The sequence below is a fragment of the Carcharodon carcharias genome, chromosome 10 (assembly GCF_017639515.1).
Source record: "Carcharodon carcharias isolate sCarCar2 chromosome 10, sCarCar2.pri, whole genome shotgun sequence".
NCBI lineage: Eukaryota > Metazoa > Chordata > Chondrichthyes > Lamniformes > Lamnidae > Carcharodon > Carcharodon carcharias.
In genome coordinates this window covers 150,474,079-150,486,009 of record NC_054476.1, presented here as the reverse complement: position 1 = coordinate 150,486,009, position 11,931 = coordinate 150,474,079, and the positions used below count along the sequence as shown (strand labels likewise).

Genomic DNA, 11,931 nt, shown 5'->3' with positions numbered 1-11,931 from the left:
TTTCAATTCCTTCACCCCACCCAACCCCCACTAGGGCTATCTGTACCTAGCTTGTCCTGCTTTCTACCCTTAATTGGCACATTCCTCAGATAATATCACCACCTTCAACACCTCTTTGTCCTTTTGTCTGTGACATCTTTTGGTTATCTCCACCTATCACTGGCCCTCTATCCAGCTCTACCCCCCCCTCCCCCCCTTAAACCAGCTTATATTTTACCTCTTTTCTATTTTTACTTAGTTCTGTTGAAGGGTCACTCGGACTCGAAACGTTAGCTGTATTAAAATAAAAACAAAAATATAAAAACAAAAAACTGCAGATGCTGGAAATCCAATACAAAAACAGAAATAGCTGGAAAAACTCAGCAGGTCCGGCAGCATCGGCGGAGAAGAACAAAGTTGACATTTTGAGTCCTCATGACCCTTCAACAGAACTAAGTAGAAATAGGAAAGGGGTGAAATATAAGCTGGTTTAAGGGGGGGAAGAAGGTGGGGGGGTGTTGTTGGGATAAGCCAGCAGTGATAGGAGGAGATAACCAAAAGATGTCACAGACAAAAGAACAAAGAACTGTTGAAGGTGGTGATATTATCCAAAAGAACGCGCTAATTAAGATTGGAGAGCAGGACGAGCAAGGTAGCTCTAGTGGGGGTGGGGTGAAATAAACCATGGGTGGAATACATTTAAAAATAATGAAAAATTTATATAGAAAAATCTATATAAATTATTGGAAAAAACAAAAGGGAGGTGGAAGAAATGGAAAGGGGGTGGGGATGGAGGAGGGAGTTCAAAATTTAAAGTTGTTGAACTCAATATTCAATCCGGAAGGCTGTAAAGTGCCTAGTTGGAAGATGAGGTGCTGTTCCTCCAGTTTGCGTTGAGCTTCACTGGAACAATGCAGCAAGCCAAGGACAGACAAGTGGGCAAGAGAGCAGGGTGCAGTGTTAAAATGGCAAGCAACAGGGAGGTCTGGGTCATTCTTGCGGACAGACCGCAGGTGTTCTGCAAAGCGGTCGCCCAGTCTGCATTTGGTCTCTCCGATGTAGAGGAGACCACATTGGGAGCAACGAATGCAGTAGACTAAGTTGGGGGAAATGCAAGTGGAATGCTGCTTCACTTGAAAGGAGTGTTTGGGCCCTTGGACGGTGAGGAGAGAGGAAGTGAAGGGGCAGGTGTTGCATATTTTGCGTTTGCATGGGGAGGTGCTGTAGGTGGGGGTTGAGGAGTAGGGGGTGATGGAGGAGTGGACCAGGGTGTCCCGGAGGGAACCATCCTTCTGTTAACTGTATTCCTCTCCGCAGATGCTGCCAGACCTGGAGTTTTTCCAGCTATTTTTGTTTTTGTTTTGGATTTCCAGCATCCGCAATTTTTTGCTTTTAACATTATCACATTGCAGTTTGTGGAATGGCTACTGCATTTCTTGAACCAGCGACTATGCTTCAAAGCTACTTCACTGGCTGTAAAACACTTCAAGACGACCTGAGGTCGCGAAAGCTAAATGTTCACAGATCAGAGATGGTAAGTCCAGTCAGCATGCACCTGGTGCATCTTCCACCACCTCCTGCTCAAACGTCATCACGCAATGTACATGTCCCCGCCCCGCGAAGCACCAGGTACAGGCACGTGCGCAGTGAAGGCAATGAAGCCGAGCCGTCGGGCAGAAGAGCTGATTGCGCTTGCGCATCGCCGGCGTCGTGGGAGGCCGGGCTCGCAGCGGGCCTCAACGTCATCACGCACAGTACGTCCACCCTTCCCCCCACCCCAGCCCCCCGCCGATTTATAAGCAGCGCCTCTGCGCAATGCAAGGAATGAAGCCGAGTTGCCCCGTCGAGAGGCTGACGGCGCTTGCGCATCGCCAGTGCATCGGGGTAGTCGGGTGGGAGCGCGCGCGCGTGCTGGGGTAATTTTGGCGCCAGGGTGCAAAGCGGGAGCGGTTGGAAGAAATTTTATAAGCTGCTGGGGACTCGACCCGGACTAAAGGATGGCGATTAGATTGTCGGAGGGAGCCATATCGGTGCGTACGCAGCACTTTTTGCCTCATGAGAATCGATTTTATTTTTATTTTTCACGCTCTTTGTTGTGTGGACCCGTCAGCCAGTGTCGCAGCGCGTAATTCTTAATTAAAGTTGCTTAAATGTGCCGGTGTGCTTTGAGAAGAAAAAGGGGGAGGGGGGGGAATAGCATCAGTTCATTATAAAATGGCATACTTACCTTTTTACACGAACAATTAAAAACATAAGGGGGGTGTGTGTGTGTGTGGTGGTGGGAGAGAACGTGAAGCCTCTGCACCGGGCCCTGGATGTGCAAAACAAGAGTTTAATTTGGCCGGTGCTGCAACCTTTTTTTTTAAAAAACCTCGCAACTTTCGCTTTCGGATGAAAAGGCAAATGCAGCTGGAGTTAAAATGGGTTATCCCTTTCAAGTGTAAATTCCTAGTAGTTTTTTTTTGATACAGGTGTTGTGAATTTCCGGGGTAACCCGCACAACTTGTGTTTACATATATCTCTTTTAGTGTAAATTAAAATGACTCCAAAAGGCAGCTGGAGACAGGGCTGCCAACAGTGGGGCCATCAAAATATTACTTATTGGCTTTACTTGCATAAGGAAAATATGCAGTGGTGGAGATAGGCTTAGACTTGTGTTTCTGTACTGCCTGTCATGTCCCTACAATTTCCCAAAGTAGCCAACTGAGTGAGTGCACCTTTAACACGCAGTCACTCCTTACGTCAGTGGATATGACAGGCAACTTGTGCCCACAAAGGAAGTAATTTTGAATTGCTCTAGCAAAGATCGCACACAGACACATTGGGCTGCACATGCTCATTTTTGTGCTGTACACTTCTATAGGTTAGTCAGTATCTGAAGGACAAAGGTAAAGTTCTGTTCATAAGAAACTTTTTTGGGTCAAAAGATCATAAGATGGAATCTGGCAGGAGAATGATGTTTGACATGTCGAGCTTGTGCCAGCTGCTCAAAACAGCATTCCAATTTAGTCCTATACCTTTTTGTCCCCATACTCTGCAAATTAGTCCTCTTTAAGTACATCTTTATTCAGCCTCTGCTTGCTGATCCAGGAATTTATGATTAGCATCAAGTCTAAAGATGCTGCACTTGTTCTGCATTGAAGTGTTGAATGAATCCCCCTGCCCACCTCTTCCACCCAATTAAGCCATTGCCTCAATTCTTTGAAGGGATTAATTTTTAAAATATAAATTTCCTTTGGTTTCTCAATATTTCAGCTTCTGACTTCACATTGAACCGGATCATTCTATGATTGCTGACCCATAAGGCTGCCACAAATTCGATTCCCTATATGAAGCCTGAGTCATTTATTACCAATTCAAAGAAACCTCAAAATAGTGCACCTGCATAGCTGCTTCATGCAGTAGCTATGCAGTACATTTACCAATTTCAACACCAACTACTTTGATGTTCGCAATTTAATTTTGAAGTGACATCACAGAGAAAATAACTATTGTTTTTACATATATTCTGAAGAGGTAAAGCATGTAATCCAGAGATCCCAAGCTAGTGCTCTGGGGACATGGGTTCAAATCCCACCATGGCAGCTGGTGGAATTTGAATTTGGTTAATAAAATCTGGAATATAAAACTCATCTCAGCAATAGTGGCCATGAAACTATCATTGATCGTCATACCCACCTGGTTCACTAATGTCCTTTAAGGAAGGAAATCTGCCTTCCTAACCTGGCCTGACCTACATGTGATTCCAGATCCACAGCAATGTGGATAATTCTTAACTGCCCTCTGAAAATAGCCTAGCAAATCACTCGGTTCAAGAGCAAGTAGCGATGGGCCACAAATGCTGGCCTTGCTGGTGATGCCCACATCCTGTGAAGAATAAATTAATTTCTCATGCTCCTAACCTGGTGCTTTATAATACACCCCTGATGTTAACTGTCCTTTTCACTTTTAAAGGTGTCCAAGCATATCAGTTCATCATGCAAATTTATAATCTCCCACATGTCCCTAACAGACAGGATTCCTCCAACTTTTTTTTTACTTTTCTGTCTCTGTGCTGTTTCATTGTGTTATGAAACAAAACTTGGCATCAAGCCACGTGAGATATTAGGTCAGGGTGGAAAGCGGGAGCGGTTGGAAGAAATTTTATAAGCTGCTGGGGACTCGAGCCGGACTAAAGGATGGCGATTAGATTGTCGGAGGGAGCCATATCGGTGCGTACGCAGCACTTTTTGCCTCATGAAAATCGGTTTTATTTTTCACGCTCTTTGTGTGGACCCGTCAGCCAGTGTCGCAGCGAGTAATTCTTTAATTAAAGTTGCTTAAATGTGCCAGTGTGCATTGAGAAGGAAGGGGGAGGGGGGAATAGCATCAGTTCATTATAAAATGGCATATTATGTTTTAACTGTTCCTGTAAAAAAAAAAATAGGGTGTGTGGTGGGAGAGAACGTGAAGCCTCTGCACCGGGCCCTGGATGTGCAAAACAAGAGTTTAATTTGGCCAATGCTGCAACCTTTAAGAACCCCTCAACTTTCCCTTTCGAATGAAAAGGCAAATGCAGCTGGAGTTAGACTGGGTTATCCCTTTCAAGTGTAAATTCCTAGTATTTTTTTGATACAGGTGTTGTGAATTTCCAGGGTAATGTGCACAACTTGTGTTTACATATATCTCAGTGTAAATTAAAATGATTCCAAAAGCATCTCACAAGAGTATCATCAAACAAAATCGATACCGAGCCATAGATGAAGGTGTGACGACAGATGACCAAGGGTTTGGTCAAATACCTAGGCAGCTGGAGGCAGGGCTGCCAACAGTGGGGCCATCAAATTAAGTAATATTACTTATTGGCTTTACTTGCATAAGGAAAATATGCAGTGGTGGAGATAGACTTAGACTTGTGTTTCTGTACTGCCTTTCATGTCCCTAGAATTTCCCAAAGTAGCCAAATAAGTGAGTGCACCTTTAACATGCAGTCACTCGTTATGTCAGTGGATATGACAGGTGCCTTGTGCCCACAAAGGAAATAGTTTTGAATTGCTCTAGCAAAGATTGCACACAGACACATTGGGCTGCACATGCTCATTTTTGTGCTGTACACTTCTATAGGTTAGTCAGTATCTGAAGGAGAAAGGTAAAGTTCTGTTCGTAAACTTTTTTGGGTCAAAAGATCATAAGATGGAATCTGGCAGGAGAATGATGTTTGACATGTTGAGCTTGTGCCAGCTACTCAAAACAGCTTTCCAATTTAGTCCTACACCTTTTGTCCCCATACTCTGCAAAGTAGTCCTCTTTAAGTACATCTTTATTCAGCCTCTGCTTGCTGATCCAGGAATTTATGATTAGCAGCAAGTCTAAAGATGCTGCACTTGTTCTGCATTGAAATATTGAATGAATCCCCCTGCCCACCTCTTCCACCCAATTAAGCTAATGCCTCCATTCTTTGAAGGGATTAATTTTTAAAATATAAAATTAAATTTGATTCCCTATATGAAGCCTGGGTCATTTATTACCAATTCAAAGAAACCTCAAAAAATAGTGCAGCTGCATAGCTGCTTCATGCAGTAGCTATGCAGTGCATTTACCAATTTCAACACCAACTACTTTGTTCGCAATTTAATTTTGAAGTGACATCAGAGAAAATAACTATTGTTTTTACATATATTCTGAAGAGATAAAGCATGTAATCCAGAGATCCCAAGCTAGTGCTCTGGGGACATGGGTTCAAATCCCACCATGGCAGCTGGTGGAATTTGAATTTGGTTAATAAAATCTGGAATATAAAACTCATCTCAGCAATAGTGGCCATGAAACTATCATTGATCGTCATACCCACCTGGTTCACTAATGTCCTTTAAGGAAAGAAATCTGCCTTCCTAACCTGGTCTGATCTACATGTGATTCCAGATCCACAGCAATGTGGATAACTCCTAACTGCCTTCTGAAAATAGCCTAGCAAATCACTCGGTTCAAGAGCAAGTAGCGATGGGCCACAAATGCTGGCCTTGCTGGTGATGCCCACATCCTGTGAAGAATAAATTAACTTCTCATGCTCCTAACCTGGTGCTTTATAATACACCCCTGATGTTAACTGTGTCCTTTTCATTTTTAAAGGTGTCCAAGCATATCAGTTCATCATGCAACTTTATAATCTCCCACATGTCCCTAACACACAGGATTCCTCCAACTTTTTTTTACTTTTCTGTCTCTGTGCTGTTTCATTGTGTTATGAAACAAAACTTGGCATCAAGCCATGTGAGATATTAGGACAGGTGGCCAAAAGCTTAGTTGAAGAGATTGGCTTTAAGGAGCGCCTTAAAGAAGGAAAGAGAGGCAGTGAGACAGTGACTTGGGGAGGAAATTCCTTAACTGAAGACCAGGCATCTGAAAGTGTGTAGCATTAAGTAAATTTGCCTAAAAACAAAAAACTGCGGATGCTGGAAGTACAAAACAAATACAGAATTACCTGGAAAAACTCAGCAGGTCTGGCAGCATCGGCGGAGAAGAAAAGAGTTGACGTTTCGAGTCCTCTTGACCCTTCGACAGTTCTGTCGAAGGGTCATGAGGACTCGAAACGTCAACTCTTTTCTTCTCTGCCGATGCTGCCAGACTTGCTGAGTTTTTCCAGGTAATTCTGTATTTGTTAAGTAAATTTGCCTGTTGGTTTAAAGCCCAAACCAGGTAGTATTTTATTGTGAAATGTTGAAAATGTACCCAATATTACTATTGGAGAATGCATTCTCTAAAGTAGGACTGTTTTGACAATCTAAATAGGAACCATAAACATGACTTTAAAATTCTAATTAAAGCTGTTGTGCACAACACACTGCTGAAAACCTTTTACTATTTCTTTGCATGATTTGCCACTCTCGCTGAGAGGTCAATTTCATGACATGTTTGGTATCCTTTGAGGTGATATCAGTTAAGATCTAAGGTCACGTAATGTGGTGGGCTCCATGAGTACTGTCATTATTTGCCCTACTTTGTACTTGTCATTCTTGTTAACATCGAAAATCCGCATACTTGTGAAACTGCTGCACTAGTTTTTAATGCTGATTTGGGGGTGGCATGTAGTGCTGAGACTTTGGTTTATGTCTGCAATATGAAGTCTGATGTCATGAATTTGGGGAGATGCTAAAGGGATGGCAGGACCTTCCTAACTGGAAAAGAAATGTTGCTGTACCTTCCCTGAGATGAAGTGTTTCTGAATAATCTCATATTACAAACTCTTTTCAATTTGATTGCGAAGTACTTCAACCAAAAAGCCTGTCTTTTATGGTGACTCAAAGGACTGTTGGTTTGTAATTGCTGTGAAAAGGACAATACACATCTAACTCTTCAACTTTGTTTTGTAGTCAATAGTTCAAGGAGGAACTCCTTCACAACCGCTTTTACAAGTTATTGTAAGTATCTTCTTTTCTGTTGTATATTACGGCCTTATAATTATGTCAACTGATTTGGCATTACACATCATGTGAATGTCTCTACTTAACTGTGTGCCAAAAGTGATTTTGCAGTCTTGAGTACCACAGTTTAGAATTAAAAACAAGTCCCAGAGCATTGAAATACTGGTTTGAAAATATGAACAATACATCATTTGCCTAATTTGTAATCTGCTAATTTATTCCACTTATTGGTGAGATTTGACTTCAATTCTCATACAGAATTTTTTTTTTGCCATAAAATATTAAGTAGTGTTTCTGTTTTCTGTGCCCTCCCCACCCATTTATGTGCCATGGCACTATTGATAGGAAAAAAGGTGAGGATGGAAACTGACTCCACTGCCAACGATGCTCTTGATATTCCATACTGGGATGGGGAAGAGATTCTTGATTAGTTCAATGTGTTCTCTTCGGTTTCTGTTACCCCTGTAGAAAAATGTGCTTCAAATGCGCCACATTAATAATTATCAGTTGATCTCACTGTTTCATTACAGGGTGTAATGGAAACATCTAGATAATTTAAAAAGAATTTAGCATAATATGCTGCTCTTAATAAAAATTTAAAATGTGAAATTCTTGGTTTTGTTGCTGCAGATATTTTGCAGTCAGTTGAACAGAATGGGTGTTGCTTTTGTTCCTGTTCTGTGGGACAACTGTTAATTATTTTCAACATTTATTTATTTCCTCCTACCAAAGATAGTTGAACAGAGTGGCTCGTTTAGAGCAGCAGAAACATCACAGGGATAGACCTAGAACTGTAGGGTAGAGTTTTCTTTTCGAGCGCAGTTAGTAATTCGAGAGCACGTTGTGCTCAAAATTGAGCTAATTTCGAGAAGTGCTTTTTTTCCCTGAATTTCCACCCCTAATTCACTTGCAACACAAAATCTGCCAAGAACCAACACAATCATGTATTTTAAAACATAATTTTAAAAAGTAAATCTCTGCTTTAAAAATTGATATATTTGATTGTGATAATTTGGTGCAGTATGATTAATGCAGCTAAAAATGAGTTTTTCATGAAATTAACCTGTCAGTGCAGCACCTGTAAGTAACCTGAATTTAAATTGCGGAAAATGACTTTAAAGAAATATTCAGAGCCATTTGCTAGTAAGATTGAGATATGGTAGTCACTTTCCTACTATGTAAAAAAAAAAAACCTTCAAAAGCTATTACGACAGGTTCATGAGTGCCCAAAAGGACCAGCTCAATTTTTAAAGTTTCCTTGAAGGCCTGCAAAGTTGGCAGAAATTTCCATTGGTGGTTAATTCATCTTGGATGAGGCCACTTTTGTCTAACACCATGTTTATTAGACTAGTGCAAAAAATCAATCTTTTGACCGCATTCCATCAATTTCTGGCAAATTGCACCAAAAAAGCCAACAAAACCGAATAGAAACTCCACCCTTTTGGTTCTCTCTTCTAAGTTTCAAATTGGGCTTCAACACAGCTGTTAGGATTGCAGCATTAAATTGTTCAAGTTTTGGTAATCCCAGTTTGAATGAATCTGCAAACTGGAAATGGCCCCTTCTGCTTACTATCAAGCAAATCAATTGTATTGTATAGTTGTTGTTTACAGCCAATATTGTTTCTGCCATATGAACAATTTATCTTGATTCACATAGAGTATCCGACGCATTACAAATGGGCCCCCGAGGTATCGTGTGCTAATGAGTGATGGAATCAATACGCTGTCTTGTAAGTATTGCAGATCAGAATTTGTTTGCGTTAGCTAACTAAAAATAATTTAATTGTTCAACCAATTCATTGAATTTTATGTAACATACTAGCATGCTAATAATGGTTCATGGATTTACTTCATGCAATTTTAAACTGGAACTTCTCTACAACCACTTGTATGCTGCTTTTAACATACATTTGTGAAGTGCCTTCAAGTTTAGGCAGGAATTGAAAAATGACTGAAAACTTGCCTGCAGACAGATTTTGAGGAGGAGAAATGTGCCAAGCTTGAGCGTGTGTTTTTTAAAATAATTTGAGCACAGGATCATGATAATCGAGGGCCTTGCAGTGGAGCAAGGTGGAGGGGAGGAAGCACACAGTTGTCCAAACCTAAAAGCTAAGGTTGCGCACATGCAGGAGCGGGTTACATGCAGAATGTAGAAGGATTTGGACTTCATATAGTTTGAACTAGTTAGCTTTGATCTGACAGTTGTTTAGCTGAAGGAAGGTCTTGGCTTATCCACGACTTGATGTTTGGTCAGCAGCAGCAGTTGTGTAGTTGAGGTATAGTCGGAAGTCTCAGTATACGTTTGGGTAGGAACACCATGTTTGCAGCTTATGTTGCTGAGAAGTTCAGAGCTCCCAATCTTTACCAAAGATAGGATTAACCCACATTGCATGTGAGCTAGTTCAAAGTCTGATGCCCTGTGTTGGAGGAGCTGCAGCTTTGTCCAGTTAACATTGGGAAAACTGAACCAATTCGCCTCCTCAAATTGTCTCAAGCTGAACTGTACTATCTGTGGTCTTCCTGTCCTATTTGTCTGAGTTCAGCTTCTAATCCCATGCCCTCTCCATCACAAAGGATGCCAACTTCAATCTCCAGCATTGCCCAAGTTCTGTCCTGCACTTAGTCCCACTCATCTATCAAATCTATCCTTATTGACCTACGTTTGGCTGCTGGTTTCCCTGCAACTTAAAATGATCATCTTCTTGTTTAAATCCCTTTGTGGCTTTACCTTGTCCTATTTCTGTAGCTTCTACACAATCTGAACTCTGTGCCTGTGACTCTGGCCTCTTATGGACCCCACAAACTGTTCGCCAAACCATTGGTGCCTTGCCTTCAGCTGCCTAAGCTCCATGCCCTGTGCTCTGGTACTTGTTTCATTTCCACCTCCAATTCTTCCTTTTAAGTCATTCCTTAAAACCCACCTCTTTGACCAAGCTTTTAGTTTCGCCACCTAATGCTTCTTTGATTTGGTGTCCATTTTTATCTGATTTCACTGTTGTGAAGTGTCTTCGGATTGTTTCATGTGTTTTAATGCAAAGTTTTGTTCATTTTTGCCAGCCTTTTTAGCTTTGGTACTTTGCAAAACTTCAAAGAAAAGTTGGGTGGTGATCATTCAGATATATCATTGAGACCATTTTCAATATGGAAATGTTGCTTGAAGGAATTTGCATTGTTAAATTTAAATGTTATTGAATTGCATGAACATTTATCTGACAATATTGGAAATATTTTGGAATAAAAAGGTCAAAATCTTCTTTTTGCTTTCCAATTCTTTAATTACACAAAACCTCTGATCAACATAATCACAACAGTTTTATTTAAAGAATATTAATTAGCAGTTGATGAATTGATGAGGGGTCAGAGGTAACCCTGAAATATTAGTGAGGCAGCAGCTTTTACATCTTAACCTCTTCCTTTTTTCCAATTTTTCCATGGCCCTTGCCACTCCCTATCTGATAACTCTTGCAATGCCACAACCCTCCCCCGAGGAACACTGATATCTAATTCTGGCCTTTTATGCATTTTTCAATCCATAATTGCTCCACCATTGATGGCTGTACCTTCAGTTGTCTAGGCCCTGTGTTCTGGAATTCCCTCCCTATATCTCTCTACCTTACTTTCCTCCTTAAGGCACTTCTTAAAATCTACCTTTTTGACCAAACGTTTGGTCATCTGACTTAATATCTCCCATTTGTGGCTTGCTGTAATACTTTCCTTTATAACACTCCTGTTAGTGCCTTGGGACTTTTGTTACATTAAAGATGCAATAAGTTGTTGTTGTAGAGTTGGGATGCAAGATGCGAAGTGCTCTTAAAATCAATTTAAAGTAAAATTCTTATCCTCTAGCTTTCCTGCTTGCAACTCAGCTGAACTACATGGGTGATGAGGGCCTCATTGCAGTAAACTGTGTCTGCCAGATCAACCGGTTCATCTGTAATACGATGAAGGATGGAAGGTATGTGAGCATTGAAAATTATATTAATGTTTAAATGGTAAGGGGTTTCCCTGTACAATAAAGGACACTCTCACCTGGGCTGGAGGGGGAGAAGATTCAAGGGTAAGTGAGAAATATACTTACCATTGCCTGGTTCAAGAGCAGCAAAGAAGAGAAGATTGGCAAAGACAACGCGTATGGATCAAATCGGTGAATAGGTTTGAGAGAACTTGTATTTTTGTAACATCTTGTCCCAAAATAGTAGTAATGCTCTCACCCCTAAGTCAGTTATGGTAGTTGTGGCTTTATGTCTAACTCTAGAGACTTGAGCACATAATTGTGATTCTTTGGAATTCTCTACCCTAGAGGGCTGTGGAAACTCAGTCATTGAGTATGTTTTAAGGTAGAGATTGATAGATTTCTGATTAACAGTAATGTAAAGGGTTGTGGGGAAGTGTGGGTAAAAGGATAAAAGTGTTCGGTGAGCCATGATTGCATTGAATGGCCTTCTGTTCCTATATAATCTAGGCTGATACCTCAGTGTAGTACTGAGGGAGTAGTGTGTGGTTGGAGACACCACCTTTTGGATGAAACAAACTTAGGCAGGGTTTGGAAATC

At 41.1% G+C, this 11,931-nt stretch overlaps 1 protein-coding gene across 3 annotated transcripts in view; it reads left to right on the top strand.

Annotated features, from left to right (window-relative positions):
• The first annotated feature begins 1,773 nt into the window (after positions 1–1,773).
• The window catches only part of rpa1 (replication protein A1), a 55,684-nt gene continuing 45,526 nt past the window's right edge, over positions 1,774–11,931 (top strand). Inside the window, exons 1-5 of one of the 3 annotated variants that reach the window (XM_041197732.1) lie at positions 1,798–1,938; positions 4,120–4,190; positions 7,329–7,376; positions 9,037–9,109; positions 11,226–11,334. In XM_041197732.1, the coding sequence (XP_041053666.1) occupies positions 4,158–4,190; positions 7,329–7,376; positions 9,037–9,109; positions 11,226–11,334 (263 nt within the window). In that variant the 5' untranslated portion in view covers positions 1,798–1,938; positions 4,120–4,157. Of the gene's footprint in view, positions 2,010–4,047; positions 4,191–7,328; positions 7,377–9,036; positions 9,110–11,225; positions 11,335–11,931 lie in introns of those variants that run through there. The other 2 variants (XM_041197731.1, XM_041197730.1) reach the window with 2 other exon arrangements.